General features: G+C 41.3%; 4 protein-coding genes across 4 annotated transcripts in view; 2 read left to right on the plus strand and 2 right to left on the minus strand.

Annotated features, from left to right (window-relative positions):
* Positions 1 to 438: 438 nt before the first annotated feature.
* timm17b (translocase of inner mitochondrial membrane 17 homolog B (yeast)) lies at positions 439 to 4330 on the minus strand. Its single transcript, XM_034537343.1, has 6 exons — positions 4275 to 4330; positions 3139 to 3238; positions 2983 to 3046; positions 2614 to 2742; positions 2423 to 2533; positions 439 to 1827 (listed from the first exon to the last, which is right to left on the minus strand). The coding sequence occupies exons 1-6, from the start codon at positions 4298 to 4300 to the stop codon at positions 1736 to 1738; spliced, it is 522 nt and encodes a 173-aa protein (XP_034393234.1). The 5' UTR covers positions 4301 to 4330; the 3' UTR covers positions 439 to 1735.
* On the plus strand, positions 4106 to 7801 carry pqbp1 (polyglutamine binding protein 1). The gene is made up of 7 exons (XM_034537342.1): positions 4106 to 4399; positions 5791 to 5858; positions 5952 to 6063; positions 6480 to 6580; positions 6780 to 6980; positions 7076 to 7133; positions 7377 to 7801. Exons 2-7 carry the CDS (start codon positions 5792 to 5794, stop codon positions 7525 to 7527), a joined length of 690 nt encoding a protein of 229 aa, XP_034393233.1. The 5' UTR covers positions 4106 to 4399; position 5791; the 3' UTR covers positions 7528 to 7801.
* A 62-nt stretch (positions 7802 to 7863) lies between these two features.
* gpkow (G patch domain and KOW motifs) lies at positions 7864 to 13391 on the minus strand. The gene is made up of 11 exons (XM_034537341.1): positions 13173 to 13391; positions 12804 to 12979; positions 12534 to 12679; positions 11198 to 11304; positions 10325 to 10529; positions 10039 to 10171; positions 9120 to 9297; positions 8852 to 8972; positions 8448 to 8517; positions 8192 to 8277; positions 7864 to 8107 (listed from the first exon to the last, which is right to left on the minus strand). Exons 1-11 carry the CDS (start codon positions 13361 to 13363, stop codon positions 7979 to 7981), a joined length of 1542 nt encoding a protein of 513 aa, XP_034393232.1. The 5' UTR covers positions 13364 to 13391; the 3' UTR covers positions 7864 to 7978.
* An 888-nt stretch (positions 13392 to 14279) lies between these two features.
* The window catches only part of LOC117732963 (membrane-associated guanylate kinase, WW and PDZ domain-containing protein 2), a 32329-nt gene continuing 24920 nt past the window's right edge, over positions 14280 to 21688 (plus strand). The window contains exon 1 of the mRNA XM_034536187.1: positions 14280 to 14519. The gene's annotated coding sequence lies outside the window, so the exon portion shown is untranslated. The remainder of the gene's footprint in view (positions 14520 to 21688) is intronic.

Genomic DNA, 21688 nt, shown 5'->3' on the forward strand with positions numbered 1-21688 from the left:
TTGAGCCGTTTAGAAGGATGACAGGTTGAAGTCTTTCCAGGGGAAGGTGGAGGTCGACTCGGGAGACACTCTGGGGCTCCGTGGGGCTTTGTTGCAAAGGTGTAGCTCCACAGAATAAGGGAATATTAAGAAGTATTATCCGGGTATAAATATTGGGTTGGTTCGCAAGTTAAAAAGGGGGGTATTTCAGGACCTTGGACAGAAGCAGCCGGTGGCTGCAGTACCCGCTGAGAGGCTACAGGGGGCGGTCATTCACAGTAAATAGAGAGACAGTGTGATTGAGTTTAGGTGCAAGTAATGTTTGTAATGTCACCGGTTATCATCTCACATCACTGCATCATTTTAGGCTTTATAAAGATACGGACACGAGAAAGAAAAAAAAGACCATAAGCAGTATTAAGGAACATTTGATGCCTTTATTGTTTTTTGTATCCGCCTTTTCAAGATGAATATATTAATACAATACAAATAAACATTCTTTCTATACATAGTTTGACAGTAAAACATACATGATCATACTAAACCATCTCAGAGAATGGACTTTAAAAAGTGCTTGGTTTCTTGATGGATAATGCAGTGATTATTATTATTATTATTATTATTAATAATAATAATAATAATAATAATAATAATAATGTATTCTTTATTGATCCCTTTATTGGGTAAATTCTTCTCTGCATTTGACCCATCCTTAGGTATTAAGGAGCAGTGGGCTGCAGTGAAGTGCCCCGGGATTAAAGTGCCTTTGGGTGCATGTATAAGCAATTCAAGCCATAATTTTTAGGGAACTCGTCCATATTGTTCACGCTTTGTGCTCATCCTTCTAATAGTTAAGATAATAACTACTCAACAAAGATTCGAAAATGACAAAAGCTGGGTGCGGCAAGACCATATTAGGAGAAACTGTGGGACAAAAAGTGGCTTTAGATTTTTCTTGAGCATCTTAGGCACACATTATTTAAAAACACACACACACACACACACACACACACACACACACACACACACACACACTGTTCTTTGTATTGATTGTCACAGCTGACACATAATTTAAGACTTCAGACTCGCTGCTCCCAGAATACCCGTTCTCCAAGATGAAACCTCAGACGTCTTGCTACTCTACCGGTCTGCCTTGCAACCATTACAAAACTAAATCTGTGCATTCACGTGTAAAATCTACACCTGAAGGAATAGTTTATTGTTTCGGGAAATGCACTCATTTGCTTCCTTACTAAGAATTTCATGAAGCGATAGATGCCAACTCAAGACTGCAGCAAGTCACTGCACCGGGCCAAGAAACAGTCGGCAAAGGGCATAAAATATCAAATGTTTAGTTGTTCAGTTGAACTTCTCTTCTTACTCTCTGCACCAAGGCAACTATTTACAATTAACAAAATGTCTACTATTCCTTTAATATATTGCTCTTGCTTAAATGTTAAATAATCTAAATTGATTCATATACACATTTAAGAATTGTATATTCAACCCATCACAGTGAAGAGTAACCCTTGACCTTGCAAACAAGAGGTTTGTCACAAACACTCACTCATTAATAAATAAATAAATAAAATAAATAAATAAACTCACAGTATTTAGCCCCTGAGGTATAAGTACATAGTGCACCTAAACTGTAGAGACCAGTATCTCCACATCCTGGTCCTCCTGATACGTGCTGGAATGTCTGGTGTCCTCCCTACTCTCTGACTCACGGTGTCCTCAGCTGGTCCTGGTTGCTCTACTGAAAGTGCCCTTTTGACCCCTGATGCTGTTGCTGCTGACCTCCATCCTTTGGAGGTAACTCACTGGGGTCTTCTGCAAAGGGAATAGCTGAAGAAAACAAGAAGGGGAATTTTTTTCCTCAGGTTTCTGTGGCAATATAATACTTATAGTACCACAGAAGGATTTTTCAGTTCAGCAAATATGAGTCAGCTTTTACTCAGAATATTGCATTTATGGTCTATAGACATTTTTCACAGTAAATCATTTTTGGCTTGTCATAGTAGGAAAAGCACCGGTGTGTTTAATAACATTCAGATGAGTGCGACCCATTTCGGTGAGCTACATCCAGAGTTCTGGTATGGTGCATACAGGCTCACCGTCATGGCTTAATGGGACACTTCATGGAACTGATTCATCGTTAACTAAATTGGTTTCTCGTGAGCATTTCTTGTTATGATGAGCCCAAATATCTGCTGTGAAAAAATGTCTATTATTTGCCAAGACTGACACCTCATCTACTTATTACAAACCATTGTAGCTCTGCCTTGGTGCCTCTTTTGCTATATTGGATCAGTTATTCAAAGGAATACTAAAATACAACACAAAAGAACGGAAGGGTTTCTATCTCTTTAAAGAGGCCTTTTTCTTAATATAAAAATATTGATTACAGCCATTCAACTCAAACTCAATCAGCTTCACTTACGGTTCTGAAACTGCTGTGCTGTATATCTGGTGAGGAGGATCCCAAAACCCTCAATTAGAGCGAGCAAAATCCCCCCCATCATGGCAGAGCCCATCATAGTTAACGGCCCACCTGGAGAAAAACACAGAATTGATTGAATCCCACTTCATTAGACGGGGTCAGGTCATTGTGATACATGGGCCTCCTCTTACTGCGTGCTGCCAGAATGGCCCCAGTAAGTGCACCACTTGTTATGGAGTTCCAAGGATCCTCTTTCCCTCTCAAGCGAACTAACCCACAGTCGATTGTGGAGAAGAGCCCTCCCCATACAGCAAAGCTACCTGAAATCCACCAAAAAAACAAGCCAATGAGTGCTTGCACGTCTGGTTTAATAGTTTGATTTTAGTTTTAGGCAAAACAGGGCTCTGGCTCCCAAAATAAGCAATTTAGTTTGCAGGTAAATTATTTAATATACACAGGGAGGGATCATGTTTAACTCTAGCATATGCCGTACGCATATTACGACTCCAAGAGCGACAGTAAAGGAAACAAGCCATGGTTACAAAAGAAGACGTCCTCACCTCCAATCTGAGGAGCTCTTATTCTCACTGCATTTGCGCTTCCTCTCAGTCTGTGTCCGAAACCCTGAAACATTAGAGCACTGATGAATACTGCCTTTAAAACTCTGATGAGAGTTGGAGCACATACTAATAAATATTTCGATGTGGTGAACTCACTGCAGGGGCATTACGAAAGCCCTTGATCGCCTGGAACACCCCTCCCCCAATGGCACCCATGGTGAAAGCGCCTCCACAGTCATCCACTATTCTCCAGGGACTGCAGGAGTGCATCAAGAAGACAGGGGATGACAATTTTAAGACAAGATAAAGTACATAATGTCAAAAAATAGACATAGGCGTCGTAACATATTGTGTGCGTGTTCAGCAATCCAAAGCTACACATGTAACCACACACACTTGCCATTCGAAACAGTTCACCGTGAAGAGAAAATTGGTACCGACAGAATGTGCGACTGCAATTATTTTGTCCATTAGCTCCATCCAAATGTTTCATAACCTTTTGTGGCACCATCATACGTACGCTGAAACAGTTAGCTGATTAAAACGATTGATCACTTGCTTAGATATTAGATTATCATCAAAAATATGAAATTGGTATTCTTAAGTATTTTCTGACAACAAATTAACAAATTAAACTAAAAAAGAATGGACACACAAAACTATAACAACTGTTAAGTTAATTGCTGTCCTAAAATGCATATTCTCGTACAACTGTAGCCTAATATGCACAGAATAATGTTGATACTATACCAATTTTAAACATTTTGTTTTTTACTTTCTCTGCTTATTTCGGTCAAACAGTAAAGGCTTCTTCTTATCTTATCTTATAATGTATTATAAGGGGATTCTGGCAAGATCCCTGCATATGAAAGTCATATTTTAGCCCTAGTCCATCCTGGGAGCTGGTCCAGGATCTATCTTTAATATCTTAAACTAGTTGATGAATACTGTAGCTTGTTCAAATCCACACATTTAAACTGAGCTCCACTGTACTATGTGAGTCACATGTGTGAATTGTATTTCGTGGTGTATTTATCTCTGTGTGCCATACTCAAAAGGAGACATCCATGTAAGAGGTTGCAGGAGCTCAGCTCAGTAGCCGTGTGTCCCTGAACGCAGCTTTATCTCTTTATCTCTGAGCCTCCACTAAGCTAGCAGGCTAACGCGCAGCGCCTCTCCGTTTTACTCTCACGACAACTTTCCGCATGACGTGGAGAAGCAAAGCAGTGTCCGAGGTTAACGTGGTTGAATACGCAACGACGAATGGAAATGTTCATGAATACTAATCTCACCAAGGTTCACGGGCATACTCCTCCATGTTTGTTGTCGTGAAGAGAGCGCTGCTACGTCATCATTGTGCGCGCCGTTGAGGGAAGTCGTGTCTCCTCGAAGAGACGATTGTCTTAAACACAGAAAGGTAACGTTGAATTCATTTGGTTATTTTTGTAAGTGAAGGTTTTAGTTTTAGTGTAGTTTGGGGGGTATTTACGAAGGGCTCAGGTGAGTGGGTTTATTTTATATTTAATCATCCAATTGCTCACACTGGTGTGTCTCCGAGCGTGGGGGGGGGGTGCACTTATTTAATGGAAAATACATGTTATATCGTGCTTAAAGAGGTTAATTTACAAATGCAGAATGTCTCTTTTATCTTTTATAGAATCCCCTTTGTCCAAACCCGAGCAACCAAAGGTGTTCGAGCAACAGTAGCTAACGTTTGAGCCATAGTGTTAATGACCTCACGCGCTGTAAAGACTGGTGGAGACTTCTCAGGCTTCAACCAGGCAGGCAGTGGCTTGAAAGACGCATTACTATATCTGTATATCCTTGATACTCACTTTAATAACTAACATTACAATAAAGTACAGTTTCTTACATTCTTGTGGTTACATTTTTTATTTAAAAGATGATGATGCCTATCAATCACAGCACAACACCAAGAATGGCATATTACAAATGTAAAATATAGTTTCCATACTTTATTCTTAAAGTCCTGTACGCAAAAGAAAATAATTCAATCACCAAACGTATTCATCATAGTTCAGGATAATGGGGTGGTCCATCGTATTTCAGGAGTGGCTCATTGTGGGAAATAACATTTTTAAAAAGTATCTGTATTGCAAAATTTGAGTGTAAAAGTGTTGACGCTATACACACCACTAAACACTATTTGTGTTGTGGTCAAATACAATTTTACAAACTCTTTGCACATCTGGGGATGAACAGATTTGTGTGCATACAATCAGTAGTGGCTGGATTCAGCTGGAACATTATTTTGGTTTTAGGGCTGCAACTAACTTTTAATTATTGATAAATCTGGTTTTTTTTTTTAATTAACTGAATAATTGTTTGGTATGTAAATGTATAAAAGGCTCAATCATTTGTAATTGTATTACTCGGTATCCATAACTAACAGTCCAACACCTAAAGATATTCAATTTACTGCCACACAAGCCAAAGATACCAACAACAAACTATCCATATATTTATAATTTTGAGTTTGATTCAAGAGATTCACTCTATTGTTCCACCATTATATTGTACATACAAAAGACAGGTAAGCTAAGACAGCTACAGGGAACAGGAAATGTATCTATGAACATCATACAACAGTGCTAAATAGTCAATCATCAATAAATAAGTAAAAATAAAGCTCTGTTTTCTTAAGTATAATTATTTTTGAATGGAGGCCATTATCTGTGTGTCTCTGCTTCCAGCTGCTGAAGTTTGTGGATGATGGTTTGCCGTCTTGTTGCATCATCATCATCATCATCATCATCATGAGTTAATCCTCCCTTCTCTCTGTTGCAGGATGCCTCTACCTGCAGCACTGCTGGCCCGCTTGGCCAAGAGAGGGATTGTTAAACCGTCAGACCAAGGTAATAATAAACAATTAACAAGGAAACTTTCAGACATTTTTATTTTTATTTTTCACGTGTCATGTAACAACTTTTCTCCTCCAATTCATCCAGAGGCGGACGAGGAGATTATTGCTGAAGATTACGATGACAACAATGTGGATTATGAAGCTACGAGAGTGGAGAGTCTTCCCCCAAACTGGTATAAAGTGTTTGACACGGCTTGGTACGTATGCACTTCTACAGCGTTCTGACATCAGATTACACAGGAATGTCAATTTATTCTGGCACTGACATCATTTATTTAAAAAGGATCGTTTTGGATTTTTTGTTTTATATATTAATAATGACCTGGTAAAATTTGATTATTTTGTCTTATTTAAATGTAGCAATTTGTGTCTGCCTACATTTAAGATTATTTACTCTGTGTATGGTTTACATTGGAAATTAGTTTTATTGCTTCATTGTATATTTTTTCGTGATGATTATACTACTACTTGGCTACACTATGAGTTGTAGTGTATTTTTATCACCACATCAAATAAATTAAATGAATACATTTCCTAATATTGTATAACCTTAATTACTTATTTCTTTTTTGTACAAATTCAACCATTTAAATTCATTTTTCTGTCGATTCAGTGGTCTTCCTTATTACTGGAATGTGGAGACAGAATTGGTGGCCTGGCTGTCCCCAAACGACCCAACTGCAGTGGTAACAAAACCTGCCAAGAAAATTAGAGGTATGACATTTAAAAGCCTCTGAAACATTTTGATGACACAGCACATTTTGACGATCTGCACTGCAATCATATCACAATGGAAATCTGTTTCCATGTATTTCTGGTGTATCATGGCCAGTCTGACCATCATTTGGCAAAAAATGATGACTATGTGACTATTGCCTTTTTTTAATTTGATTTTTTTTTAAATATCATTCAGCCGAGGTAGGAGATGAAAGAATTGAGAGGCCGTTTGAGAAGCTAGAGAGAGAGCGAGAGCGGGAACGAGAAAAAGAGCGTGAAAGAGAAAGAGAACGGGAACGGGAAAGAGAACGAGATCGAGAGAGGGACGAGGGGAGGGACAGAGACCGAAGAAAGCCGAGGAGAGAGGACGCGGCACCGTACAGTAAGAACAAAAGAGGTACGTTTTACATCTGCATCCTACGACGCATGCGTTCACAAATGAATGGTTCTCTTTTACATGAAGGTATGTTACATCATTATTTTCCTTTTCAGGGAAAAAAGACGATGAGATGGACCCCATGGATCCAAGTGCTTATTCTGATGCCCCAAGGTACAGTAATAAGTCATGATGATGGGACAAGCTCTGGGTCCTTTTGTTCCATAAGAACTCTGAATCCTACAATTGCATGCATCTTTATTAGATATGTCCTGCCTGAACACACACAGTCTGAGTTGTCCTAAACATGTCCAATAAACTGATTTTGATGTGTAACATTGGTGGAGTGCCCTTTTAAAAAGGTATGAGCCGAGTGTATACAGCTATTTATTAAAGCAAATGTCATTTTGTTTACAGGGGCTCGTGGTCAACTGGCCTGCCCAAGCGCAATGAAGCGAAGACGGGTGCCGACACCACAGCGGCCGGGCCCCTGTTCCAGCAGCGGCCCTACCCCAGTCCAGGGGCCGTGCTTCGGGCTAACGCAGCCAACCAAATACCCAAAGAGTAAGCCGAGCTCCCAGGAAACCGCTAACCAAGACACAGCTGTACAGTTCGTCTTCCTTTTGCTGGAACAGGCTGATGCCTTACGGTTTCTTTTCATTCTGAAACGTGTGTAAATGTCGGAAATTGAGTGCTGAGCTTTTACACCTCCAGTGCTTTTTATTCTCGTCAAACATGTAGAAATGTTGTAAATACTTTTTTATATGACCTAAAGATTGACCTCCTTGTTATTAATGCCATTAGTGGACTTTATTTGCTAATAAATCTAATGATTACTGTGATAATGACTCATTGCAACTTTTCTCTGTGGATTGGTGGTAGATTTTGTAATAATCTGCACAAATACAATTCTTTACAATGTTTTATTACAAAATATCAACGCTTTAAAATCCATTACTTTTGAATATACCACAAAAAAAAACACATTTCGGATGGGATGAAGGACATTGCATTTTAAATCAGCGGTCTTCTGCTCCCACATATTGACAAATGGTGTCATAATCCAGAGTGAACAATTTCTCGTCATGTCGGTCGAGCTGGACCATCGCCCGGCACTTGTTCTTGTCCCGTTGGAGAATTCGGCCGACCTGAACAAACAATTGCACACACCGATTTTAGTCGCAGCACAAACCAATACACACGTCCTGCAGGAAAGACGATCCTTTGCTTACCAGTCCTTTGTGCTCGCCCAGTACAACCATTATAGAATCATTTTCGCTTTTAGGAATGATGGTTTCCAGCATGTCCTGCTTCACATCTGCCATGAAAATAAGAAACCGTGGGTTTGTCAAACATTTTTATAGCAGTTGCTGTTGCAGCAACACTCGGATAGTAGTCAGCTGATATTGAAAGTCACTAATGTATTTGTGAAATCATAGTCGATAAGGAACGGATAAACCAAAACCCGAGAGGACACTCATGACTCACCGTCTAACAGTCTTCCCTCCTCGGTTCGACACACACAGATTGCTGGTGCCAGAACATCCTCCACACACATCTATAAGAAAACAAGACTGATGTTAACAGCTAAAATAAATAAACAGTTATTTAAACATTGCAGCTACTCCATTGTGACTGGACAGCATTTTAATGGTATGATTTTAGCTGTTCCCATTTCAGTGGTGATTTATTCATAATAAAAAAGTATCCACCATGTCAAAAAGTTAGAGATATATATATATTTAGAGATATATATATATATATATATATATATATATATATTTAGATATATATATATATATTTAGATATATATATATATATATATATATATATATAGAGAGAAATAAAGGGGCTTTGAAGATGATGCGATATGATGGTGGCGTATCAGTACCTTTGAGTTGTAGTACCTGCCCCCCTTGAAAGCTTTGTCTATAAAGCGAACTTTCAAGTCCCTCTGGAGCCAGGAGGGCGGAGCCAGTGGTCGTCGGGCCTCTTTTACTGGCGGTTTCTCTCTGGAGGAAAGAAAAAAAACATTTTCAGTGGACTGTATTTACTCAAAAAAGAAAAAATTTGAAAACTTAACCAACAAACGGAAATGTGGTAAAACTGATGTATGAAATAAAATTCTCTATAAGAAACATCTTCTGCTTGAAGGGTACCTGTCTTGACTGGATTCTCGGTGTTTCCTCTTCCTCTCATCGGTTCCTCTGTCTCTTTCTGAAGACTTGTGTTTTACCTCGTCACCATTACTTTGCCTCTCTTTCTCCTCCCGTCTCTGTTGCTCCTTCTCCTTCTCTTTTTCCTTCTCTTTCTCCTTGTGGGTTTTACTGAGGCGACCTGATTCAGGAAAAAATTTAAAAAACTGGTTAGCATGGTGTGCAGTTAAATGTGTCAAACACCCCAACAGAGAGACGGCAGTGAGTTATGTTTTTACTCTCAACAGCTTAGAGAACCAAAAATAAAAGCTGTGGCTGAATCGCTATTTTGTTTTTTTTCCTACATGAAGGCTGAAATGTCACTCGACTAGAAGCTCAACCTGTGAAAGCCAGTCGAGCCTCACACAACGAATGCTTCAACCTATAACTGGTTTCATTAGTTTAATCTTTTTTTTCAATTATAGAAATAGAAAAAAAAAGACCAACGTTTCCCAAAAGCACAAGTTGACATTTAAGTTGCTTGTTTTCTTCTACACAAAAGTCCAAAACCTAAAAGATAATAAAATTTACTAACATAGAAAACTAGCAAATATTCACATTTGCGAAATAAGAACCAGTGAGGGTTTGGGCTTTTTTTGCTTATACGTTGTATAAAAAATGGTTATTAACACTTTGGCAAATAAAATACAACAGCAGGCCACTTAAGATGTGTTCCTTCAACTGGAAACTTCTATCATATTGCTACTGTCATCACATATTCCTGGTTATAATCATAACTGGTTAAAATGAAACGTGGGCAAACAGATTTTTGGAAATAAAATCTACTTTGGCTCACAGCAACACAAAGCAAACGTCTATCAGCAGCCAGATCATTTTCCAGAAATGTTAAACTTTTCCATGTTCTTTGTTGAGAGTTACTTACTGAGGTCTTTGCAGTTTTTGTCGTATTCCTTGCGCCCGACCAGTTTGATAGCATACTGGCTGATGGTTGCAGACCTGCCGCCGATGGCCAGCTTCACCACAACTCGAGCGTTGTCGGCATCAATGCCTTCAATCTGCAGCATATGAAAGAAGGTTTTGACAAACTTATTTCAGAGAAAACAATACATAGAAATAAAAACAGGTAGTTGGACAATTCCTTGTTTCGGTACCAGGAGATAACTGCGTGTGAGGAATATGGATGCAAACACATTTCAGGTCAGCGCTACCTTGCCATACAGTTCTTTATGCGCCCCCGATTCCACCAGCACGCAGCCGCCTGGACCCATCACTAGTTCCTCCTCCTTCTCCTTCTCGTCGCCTGGCTTGGGGGGGCGCTTATGTCTGGTGGGCTCCAGGTCCTTTATCGCTGAACGATCAGCTCCAAGACCCAAACCTCTTGGACGGAGCACGTGTTCGATTGGCGCCACGTGTCTGAGTAGACGGGGAACGACAGAATGACATCAACGAAGAAAGAGATGGACATGTGCCCGACGTAAAAGTGTCTGGAGGTGCACTCGTCTCGTATTGTGTTTTAAATTGAGGCTACTTAAGTACAGAAAAGTGTGATCCTGTCAATTGCTTCTCCTTGTGAAAAATACATTCAATGTAATTAGTCCTGTAATTAGTGGTTTTATACAATTAATGTGTTAATGTGCAAAAACATAGATTTTACTAGTTGTAACAATATTCACAGTGGAAATATGTCCTGATCAGTATTCATCTAGAGCGGCAACAATCATTTAAATGATAGATTAGTCTGCTGATTGTTTTGTTTTTTCGAGTAATTGATTCATTGTTATATTAATAATTGTTTGTATATGAAATATATAGAAATTGTGAAAAGTGCTCATTGCACATTCTGAGTGCACGAGGTGACCTCTTCAAATATCTTGCTTGGTCCAAATAACGTCCCGAATCTAAAAGGATATTCAAAAGATTTCTCAGATATGAAACTGAAAAAAAAAAGCAAATCCTCACATTTAATAAGCTGAAACTACAGACTGTTTAGCATATTTAGCTTGATTGATCGACATGAAAGGTACCCATAACGTTACATTAGGAGTAATCATGGTATAGTAAAGCATCCGTGAACTACTCACTGTTTAAAGGTGCGTCCAATGCCTTCCTCTTTATTCCAGCCCATCCCTTTCAGCATAGCGAGTCCATAAGCGTCAACAGGAATGCTGTCATAGTCGGCCTCTGTTGACTGACGAACACAAACAGGGACGTCATCTTTTTGAAAATCAGGAGACATTTAAATGCTCAAACGACCCAAGAAAAGAAGTAGACTCCACAGTCTGCATTAATATGTTTATCGGAGCTAAATGAGGTGCTTGTGTGATCTTTGAATTCTGAACGACTGACGGCGAGAAGCGGTTTTGAATGCAGGTCTTAGTCAGCCTTTTGGCTCCAGACTGTCAGATTCAGTGACTGAAGTCACCAGGCAGCAGCCCCCCGTCAGCGCGATGGCCCGGCTCACCTCTGCCTCCGCAGAAGGCTTTCCCTCCGAGGGAGGCTGCGAGTCCGCACTCACAGAGCGAGGGCTGCATTAAAATGAGCTCCGGGGCGCAGCGAGCACGTTTCCCCTGACTCTCATGTTCTGACAGTCACATCTGCAGTGATAGAGAGCAGATATGGGATGACAGTGACGAGCCGTGCGAGGACTCTGATGAAAAGAAAAGACATCCGATTGGTTGCCTGCATGTCTCTGGGGAGAATGTTGACGGCTGTCTGCCACCCAAGCCTCACTGTACTGTGACAAAGTTCGCCGTAACCACACGCATGCGCACAACAGTGTGTACACACAGGGGGGGGGGTATTTCACTGAGACAGTCAGCCTTTTCACAAATTTCAATCAAAGTAGCCAGCCTACCAATTTCTTTTGTACTGCCAAGTGTTTTCCTATGCTCATTGAAATGCCTCTGGCAGATTATATTGTGATCTTCACATCGGATACCAATTGAGAAAGTCATTTTCTCGTCAAGCAACTAATATGCAAACCCTAGCCGGCAACAGTAGGAAGCTTACTCGCATAAAAATATAAAAGAAACTCCCAGGTGTATGCATGCATGTACAATCATTGACACTTAATTAAATTAATTATTCTGTTAAACCATTGAATCATCCAATCTCTGTCTCCTCTGTTGTTGAGGGGGTACTTTGACTGCATTTCCACCGAATAATACATACACTACAAATACACTATTGTGTGTCCACTATAGTTGCAATGGAAAGATCCCGATGTGATTATACGGGAATAACAAAGACGCAAATGAGAAAAATGTCTGGATGACGAGAAAAAACACTTCTCTTCAAGCAGGGTATTAGATATAGGTTTTAATCGTGCAAGCACCGAGTACAACGACATGCATTGTTGTGCCGCTTTGCTTCAGATCACAGGAGTGTTTCTGTCACACAGTTGGTCTCCATACTTACAGATTCCGGCCGTAGATCCACCTTCACATGGTCTCCATCCTCAAAGCCGTCCGGCACTTTGTTTTGCATCAACAGGGGGATGGCGAGGTTCAGGTTGATGTCTGACTGAGGGCCGTTTTGCCACAGCTCAAGCTGCCTCCGAGAGTCTAGAAACCCGATTTAGAGATGCACAAGGAGCTTTGCATGAGGGGTTATGATCACCTCGGCCTTCCCAACAAGCACACACACACACACACACACACACTAATACGTATATATTCTAGTGCATACCTTCAATGAGCTCCTTGACAGCCTGGGATTCCACAGAGTCATTGTCTTCGGTGGTTTTTGGCGTTTTCCCCCCGCTGGCCTCGCCCTCGCCCTGGGCCGCCCGGTCCGGTCGGTGCCAGCGGTTCTTCTGGATCAGAGGGATGATGAGCTCTTTGGGCTTCTCGGACGGTTTTGAGCTGCAGCACAAGAGGGAAGTTAGCGAGGCGACATAAAAAAGACAAGACGTACCACCCTTTGTAACGTCACTATCTACTTCACAAGTCTATTCATTTGATTGTTAGCCGTCAGAAACGCTAACCGTGACGCTAATACTAATATAGGAAATGAAAACCGGGTACGTTAGCATTAGCATTAGCATGCGAAGCCCACCTTTGCAATTCTTTTCCGTCAATCCCGATCAAATAATCTTTGTCATCTTTCTTGATCACGTCGCCAGTCGAAGGTTTAAATTTGTTGACTGTTTTAGTGAAACCAAACGACACGGCCGCGGGTTTTCTTTCTTCTTGGTCCCCAGAAGGAGCAGACATGGGAGAATCTGCTTCCTCCCCGTGCGACGCCATCACAACCAACAGAAATAAGAGAAAGGAGCTCTGGTCGTTGTAGTTTTGTTTCGTTGGACTTGTTTTCGGTCGGATTTGGAGGAATACTTCAATTCCCACCATGCATCAGAATTAAAGCTACAACGACCTGCTAGTTCAGTGTGATAATACAGTTTGCATATATATATATATGTATGAATATATTTATATACAAATAATAAGACTGTATAATTAATCACTTCTGGACAATAATCCTTGCACCACTTTCACTTTATATACTTTATACTCACTTATATACACTGTATACACTTTGCATTTTCATTTTCTATCTATCTATCTATCTAATACTACATATGAAAATATGTGTGCTCTTGAAAAAAATTAATGAAATGACACTTTGTGGACTGCATTTTCAAAACTGTAAATGCAATATGGTAGGAATAATATTAATATAATTAATAATGTGTTGTGATAATTATTAATTTGTTACGTAATGTTGTCCACTTCATTTCTTTTTTTTTAATATGTTTGCATTATTTCATAATTTCTTTCTAAATCAATATTGATTCCGTTTTTGAAAAATAGGAATTATTGATGTGTTCGGTCTCATATGGGTTATCTAAACTAAACTCGCAGCCTTTTAAATAAAAAATGTGCTACGCTGCCATAACTGCATACAGAAAATACGTCTTCATAACACGCGTTTTTATCTGGTTCTCACGCCTTTAAGGCTTGGTTGTAACTCGTAAGCGAAAAGTGATGCTGCTGATGCAGGTACACCGTGTGAGAATAATAAAGGGGCGGTACTTTTAACTCTTTTTATTCCCTCCCCTTTGTGCTCCTTAACTTCCCCAGATAACCTTCTCATTTGCCTTTTCTCCGTTGTTTCTTTCCTTTCAAAAGGGCCCTTTGGGGAAGCAAGATCATCAGCCTGAGCACACGTCCGGCCTGCTTTTATCCAACCCAATCTGATATTCGGCAACTGACGCTCCGCACGCCCTGAAAGCCTCGCGCGTGCAGTTCAATGACACCTCTACCCGGTCAATGCGAGGGCAGCAACGTGTGTCTTTTTTCCTGGATCGCTGCGATGCACATGTATCGGTAATTAATCAACCTGCACGATCTGCCAAACGAAGACGAGTCCGGTGGTCTAGAGGAGGAGAAAGGGAACATGAAGGTAAGAAAGTCCACTTATTGTCCAGTCCACCCTCCCTCTCAACAAGTTAAACAGCACGCTTCATCTAGCATCCTCCACGTTGTTTTTGCCTATAGCAGTGCAGCAGCTGCTGAATCTGTAAGCGGCCGCTGTCAGATTTGCCCGAGAGAGAGAGAGAGAGTGTGTCTGTGTGTGTGTGTGTGTGTGTGTGTGTGTGTGTGTGTGTGTGTGTGTGTGTGTGTGTGTCTGTGTGTGTATGTGAGTGTGCATATGAGTATTTTTCCCTCTCCCCTCTCTCGCTCTCTCTCTCCTCTCTCCCTCTCTCTCTCAACAAGATCACCACGGCTCTCGGAGCATCACTGTCCCAATATCCCGTCAGCCGCGCACATCGCCCCTGACTTTCTCTGGGATACGGTGGGACCACATCACTGCCTTCCCACACTGCTTAAAAAAAAAAAAAATTAAATCACATACAAAGCTGCTGCTGCTGCTGCTGCTGCTCTTGAAACATCTCGTATTTATTTAAGTCCTATTATTTAACCTCAGTCGGGTCGATGTATATAGACGCGTTCAAACGGATCCTCTTTGAAAGGCTCAACTGCTTGAAAAGAATGTGTGTGTGTCAACGCCAAAGCAGGTCAGTATTTCCCTTAAATAGAGAAATATGATAATCTGTGTGTGTGAGAGAGAGAGAGAGAGAGAGAGAGAGAGAGAGAGAGAGAGAGAGAGCGAGAGGGTGTGGATGAGAGTGTCTGTGTGCATGTAAACTAGTGTGTGTGTAAGAAGAATGTGGGTTTGTGATGATGGTGGCTGATAAGAATCCTTTTGACATTAACTTTACCTCCTTTAACAGCAGGTGTGTGTGTGTGTGTGTGTGTGTGTGTTTACATGTTTAGGTTTTAGAAAGTTTATTGAGATCTTTTTGTTTTAAATGTTTGTTTGCTTGTTTGTTTTCACTTTTTCCATCTCGTGCTCCAGAGATTATCTTAATGTGAACACAAATGTGTTCACTGCACCTGTGCCCATTTTACCTTGAGAAATAGACTAGCTCGCGAAAATGTACTTTGTATTTCACGGTCAGGTGTGTGCGCAAGCATGTGTGTATGCCTTGCAGCTGTTTGTTTGTGTGTGTGTGTGTGTGTGTTTTGTTGCTGTTTATTTAGGGTGTGTCCCTGCCCAATAGAGGGAGCTTGTTTTGAAGTGATGGGTGTTTGACCCTGATTTATTGGTGTGCAGTGCTCTGGATTTGGAGAACAGTCAAGGTTAAGCCGTTGTAATGAAATCATTAATTTGTTGGAGAGACATGTGCTGTTAGACTGTCCACACATCCTCGTGCTGCTCTGGTCCTCACACTGTTTGCCTGCCCCCAGCACAGCACTGTAGCTCAGCCCAGCCGGACGGTTTCATTCTGTGTTCGTCCTCCTTTGATTCTTCTCAGCTCAAGTTTGAACCACCAGTAAGTGCAAAAGCATGTCGACGAACATGTCGTCGGCGAAGCAACATGACTCCGCTCTGAAGATGAAGCGAGGTGCATTTCTCCTCCTGTCGTCGCCATGCACGTCACCTGGGAGTCGTTGATTGTCTAATTATGAAGCTCCTGTGTCCTTCGGCATCATGCATATTCATGCTGCTGTCTTAAGGTGTGGTAGAAACAAAGTGTGCATGTGCGTGTGGGTGTGAGCTGTGTGTTGTGTGTGTGTGTGTGTGTGTGTGTGTGTGCAAGGCAGTTTACCCTTGACAGGGCAGGGCTACGCAGGCATATTCTCCCATCTGTGGTCCAAACCTTTGCTCCCAGCCACTGCATTTGGATTCTGCAGTTGTAGCATGCACTATTCTTAGTTCGTGTGGAGTCTGATATGAAATCTCAACAACATTCCCATGCTTGCGCTGCAGCTCGCGTCCCTGCCTCCATGCATCGTGATTCAATTTGGATTGGATAAGACGCTGTTAAGTGGTTAGACTCTGACTGAGGAGGCAAATCAATAACCAATCGATGAGAGTTTGTGGAGTTACAATTTACACAGTGCCATATTTGAAATGTCAAGACGGCAATGAATCCATGTATCCTTGAGTCAGATCGGACTTGGACAACTGGGATCAATATCTGGTGGTGAGACAGGCAGCAGGACCAGGCGAGGGTCACCTTCACCCATCCCTACTGAATCAGCACTATCTTACATACACACACACACACACGCGCACACACACACCCACACACACACTTGAAAGGCCTGCTTAGGTTACCAAACTGCGACTTCACAGAAATGCTCATTATAGAGAACTCTACCATTTCCTCATGAATAATTCATTTTGTTATTATGATTTCAGCCACTCTTTCATAAGGTTACTGCACCCACCACTGTGTTTATTCTTCTGTTTTATTCCATTTTCATTCAAAAAACATCACTGGCTCCGCCTACCGCCCCCCACCCGCCATTCCCAACACACGCCCACCGCGCTTTCCCCATTTCTTACTCACTTATCCATCATCATTGTTGAAAAGCTGGTTTGCTCTGTTTAATTAAGCCGCCCTCTCCCTTGCTGATGGGAGCCGGCATCTCCGATCGCAGTGAGGGGTGTGATGCATGCTGGCAGATTGAGTGAGAGGACCTGTTGTCATCCAGCGGTGTTCCTCAAGAAGAGCAGTGTGTACACAACATGCCCCCGCTAATGTGCCCCCTGTCTTGACCTTGATCCTGTGGCGATATAAGATAGCATCACCGCGCCCGTTTTATCCTGCCAAGTGTGTGTGTGTGTGTGTGTGTGTGTGTGTCTGTGTGGGTGTGGTTGTAACAATGTTTTAATCTTACTCTGAGTCCCTTTCTATGTAGTCAACACAAGAGCAGCTTTAACAAAATCACACACTGGAGTAGATTGTGGATTTATTGATGCCGTGCAGAGAACAAGGGATGTCCTTTTTTTTATTCTGCGTATTCTCATCAGCTTTTTCATGTATTGACTTTGTATCGAGAGACGGTTTGTTTCTGTGAGTGTCTATGCCACCGTGTACGACAGAGGGAGATATTTTTTTTATTTTTTTTGTGTGTTTTTTCAACCCACAAGCATTTAATCTTTTATTTTTAAATCTGCCACTGCTGTCTGTTTTGTGTTGAGTACTCCCGTGCCCTAGATTTGGAAGTGAGTGAGCATCACGGCGAAGCTTTAGTGCACCCCACGTTGCTCGCACAGTTTGTTGTAAGTGTTCGGTGGGAGAGGTCAGGGCACAGATGTCAGATAAGAAGGTTCTTTTCCACCAGTCTTATCTAATTTAAGGTCACCAGTTGTTTAAGAAGATATTTGCGATTAGGAGGCGTGTGCTTCACTACAGGTTAGATTAACTTAATGCTTGATATGTTGGATGGGTTCAAGTTAAGGGTTGGTTTTCCTCACTTGCACAACATACCTGCTTTGCAACTAGAGGACTAACTTGAAATCGTCATTGGAAATGCATGAAAGTTTAATGATGTTAAGATTGGATTTAAAATTAGCAACCGTTCTGGTAATTAATTTAGTAATTTCATTCATTCTTTAAACAGAAATGCTTCACTTTCACTGGTTCCAGCTCCTCAGTTAGGAGGATTATCTGGTTTTCTTTTTCTTTTGTGACAGTAAACTAGAAACTAGACGTCAGCTATGTCTTTAAAACATTCTTGTTGGATATTTTTCCCAATCTTAGATGAATGGATTCTTCTTTTTATTTAACTAATTAATCAATAGTGAAAGTAGTCATTAGCTGCAGTCCTAGTACAATGCTTTCCCATTAGATAATGTTTCTGCAACTAATTATTCAATTATCGATTATTTTTCTAGTCAGAAGTTGTCATCAAATAGGGAGCTCAAGGTAACATCATCAAATAGCTTGTTACATTTGCTCAAAAGGCCAAACCCCGAAAATCTGAAATGAGTTGATTAATGAATGAATGAATTAAACAATCAACAAAAAAGAATGCAGCAACTATTTCATGATCAATTTACGGTTTAAGTCAATTTTCAAACAGCTGCATGTTTTAAATTGTCAAATGTGAGGATGAGTCCAATAGTTGTAAATCTTTGTATTTTAATGTATGATTGCTCTCTTAAAGTGTACCTTTTAGTGATGCAGTAACAGGGCATGCGGTCACTTTATTATGTAACTATCAGTCGTTCAGACTTCTGTCTGCTCATCCAGACTTATGAAGAACCTTGAGTTGTTGCACTTGCAGAGAGACACAACAAATGGAGCCATTCGGCATGCCGGTCACATTCTGGCTGACAAAACACACAGTCGGTCCATCAATATTCTCCAAAATTCACATTTAGGAAAGGCCACTCTTTGCTCTCCTGAATCCTCTGTGAGCGTGCATACAATACCAACAAAGCTTACATAAAATCATAGAGCCTTGTAGCTGAGCTAATTTCATTGTCCATGGACCTCATTCTGAGTGGGAAGTGTGGCCGAGAGAGGCAGCAATGGCTCCAACCAAATCAAACCAACAGAAGATTTTTTTACAAGCGCTGCTGTTCAGTGACATGGACATTTACAGTTCGGGCTATGAGTTGAATTAGAGCAGCATCTCACGGCTAATCGTGGGAAAAGTTTCCTATCTTTGCCGAAGTTTCACAAACTCTGCTGTGGTCAAAGCCGATTATGTCAGAGAGCGAGCGACCAGCTGAGAGGCGGCTTTGATTGGGATGAGGGCCGGCATCGAGATAGACATCAGGAACATGGGGAGAATCACGAGAGCTGACAGTCACAGCTTTCACCGCGAAGCCTCTCTGATGCCGCTGATACAGGGGGGTTGGAATAGGTGTTGAGCTGCAGAAAGGATGGTGAAAGGCGTGCGGTTGTGTGTTCAAATACTGCTTCGAACGGAAGGGCGTGCACGTTGTTGGACTTCAACCCTGCTGGATAAATCTGTCAAGACAAATTTGGGTTGTTTTCTTCTTCTTCGCAATAACAGAGCTGCTTTCTACCGAGCAATTCAATTATTCACTCGTCTTAATTGATGTGTTTTGCCCGTGACCTTTTTTTTTTCCTAAAGGTCTTCCGAGACGCTCTCGACTCCAATGTCAAGTGCTATTCCCTCATGTCCTTGATTCCTTGCTTTAAGTTGACTTTGAATTATTGAGCTCCATGGCAAAGCTCATCTGTGTAACTTTAATAAATTTAAGACCCTCGAGATCCGACCTGAAATAAAAGCTTACTTAGTCTGTCCTGTAATGAAAATGTTTCTGCTCATGTCTATGCGCTAATATGGGTATTTATAGGGGTAATATTAGCATGATCACTGTTGCGCAATAAGGTACTATTACAGTGCAACAATTGGGATGTTAAGTTTGATGAAGCTTAAACTACAGTATGTCTCTCTTTTAGAGGAACATGTAATTATTGTGTTTAATTGAAAACAATGAATTGATGAAAATCCAAACAATGAAAACAATGTCTGGATGCTACAAGCGAGTGTTTATATAATTCAGGACTAAATGGCAAATTTTTTCAACAGAAAACGCACTGTGGGGCAGCTGCTTGTACTACACACACTATAGCCTTGAGCATTTGCTTCATGCCTTTTTGATTTAAACAAATATCGTGAGTAAATAAAAAATAAACAACTCCCGAGAATAGCCTCGAAGTCAAGAGGATTTGTGTTTTGGCAGATTGCTGTGGTTTGAAATTATAATGGAGGGCCGGGTTGCAGGCTGAAGAAATCCTGAGCAGGTCGCTGCTGAAGTGGAAGTCCGTGAAACAAGATATGTGTTGGTCAGCTCTTTCCTGACCTAAAGGTCAGAAATCTCAATAGAGCATTCTTTTTATAGGGCTGGATATCCTTGAAACCATGTCCTCCTCTATATCTGATAAATATGTTGTTGGCTGGATATAATTCATGAAGTAATGCATACGCTGTTTTTAATGCTCGGGACACGGCTCTTGGGATCACAATAACGGCCAGTCCACCATTGTGAGACTATTTATTTCATGGTTCCCTGATGATGAATTCTACTCTTTCATGATCCCCTGACTTTTTTTGTGTGTGAAATAGCTCAATAACTATTGGATTACATTTGTTACATTTGTTCTCCTCGGGATGGATGGTAATAACTTTGGTGACTTCCTCTGACTTTTCATCCTCAGGTCAAAGTCTCAATTTGCATAATCAATCAAACTTTTATTTCAGACCCACGGTCCAGATAGTACAAAACATTAAATAGAATAAAATACATACAAAATCACAAGTAAAATACATAGACATACGAATGCCATATAAATAGACAGCTGTACCAATGTCTCCACAGCTATATATATATATATATATATATATACATATATATATATTTGGGGAAATTCAGTTCTAGCTAATGTGAGCATGCAAACACGTTAAACTAATATGGTGAACACGGTAAACTTTACACCGGCTAAACATCCCCACCACAAGGTGACATTACATTGCAAATTGCATTTATTGCACATCAATGACACAGAATTACACGACTCTCTCATCTGTTGAGATCACTCCGATCCCAAAACGGTACATTCCTCCCCGAGACGCCATGGCAACCTCGTGTTTTAAGTGCACACAGTAAAATGAGCGTGCAGTGGCCCGTTTGTAGCATCAACACCAACAGCAGAGCGGCGCAGTGTCAGGGCAGTGTCAGGGTGTGTCTCCGGCGGGACGAGTCCGGGCTTCAGCGGACCTGACAGGCCGTAGCTCATTAAACCCCCGTCAGATGCAGGGGGGGGGGGGGGGGGGGGGGGGTAAAGACAACGGCTACAGCCAGAGCAACACACTGCGTCCGTGCGTGTAACGTAGACACACATTGTGACTGTGTAGGACCGGGTAATACCCTCGGTTGTTTTATTCTCAGCGTTTTAATCATCAACTGAACAACTGCTCAGAAATCTTTAGATAAAGCACAAAGGGACTAACGGCTTATAGAATTATTGTTCAGGATTGATGCGCATTGGGAAATCGTTGCGTATGATGAGATGGAGAAAGTGGACGCTTTGGTTGTTGTCATGCTCTTCTCACGACACACTCGATGCGAGCTGCATTACTGTGTTTTCTGTGTGGGCGGACGGCTGGCCGGCTTTGGAGAAGCAGGTCGACGCAGAAGGGCTCACAGTGGGGTAGAGAGAGAGGGACCGGGGGCACGTTTTGGCAAGGGTGAAGTCATAAGCATAATTTCAGGTTGTAACACGGCGGCGCTACTTG

This window comes from Cyclopterus lumpus, chromosome 7 (genome assembly GCF_009769545.1).
Source record: "Cyclopterus lumpus isolate fCycLum1 chromosome 7, fCycLum1.pri, whole genome shotgun sequence".
Taxonomy (NCBI): Eukaryota; Metazoa; Chordata; class Actinopteri; order Perciformes; family Cyclopteridae; genus Cyclopterus; species Cyclopterus lumpus.

Bases quoted from the DNA above. Each gene is read 5' to 3' on its own strand.
- pqbp1 (XM_034537342.1), top strand. From the start codon at position 5,792: ATGCCTCTACCTGCAGCACTGCTGGCCCGCTTGGCCAAGAGAGGGATT. The intron at 6,064-6,479 runs GTACGTATGCAC...CTGTCGATTCAG, and splicing joins AAAGTGTTTGACACGGCTTG to TGGTCTTCCTTATTACTGGA. The intron at 7,134-7,376 runs GTACAGTAATAA...TTTTGTTTACAG, and splicing joins GCTTATTCTGATGCCCCAAG to GGGCTCGTGGTCAACTGGCC.
- timm17b (XM_034537343.1), bottom strand. From the start codon at position 4,300: ATGGAGGAGTATGCCCGTGAACCTTG. The intron at 3,047-3,138 runs GTGAGTTCACCA...CTAATGTTTCAG, and splicing joins GCTTTCGTAATGCCCCTGCA to GGTTTCGGACACAGACTGAG. The intron at 1,828-2,422 runs GTAAGTGAAGCT...TGTTTTCTTCAG, and splicing joins AGCACAGCAGTTTCAGAACC to CTATTCCCTTTGCAGAAGAC.
- gpkow (XM_034537341.1), bottom strand. From the start codon at position 13,363: ATGGCGTCGCACGGGGAGGAAGCAGATTCTCCCATGTCTGCTCCTTCT. The intron at 11,305-12,533 runs GTAAGTATGGAG...TGTGTTCGTCAG, and splicing joins TGGATCTACGGCCGGAATCT to TCAACAGAGGCCGACTATGA. The intron at 9,298-10,038 runs GTAAGTAACTCT...TTCCTGAATCAG, and splicing joins CAAAAACTGCAAAGACCTCA to GTCGCCTCAGTAAAACCCAC.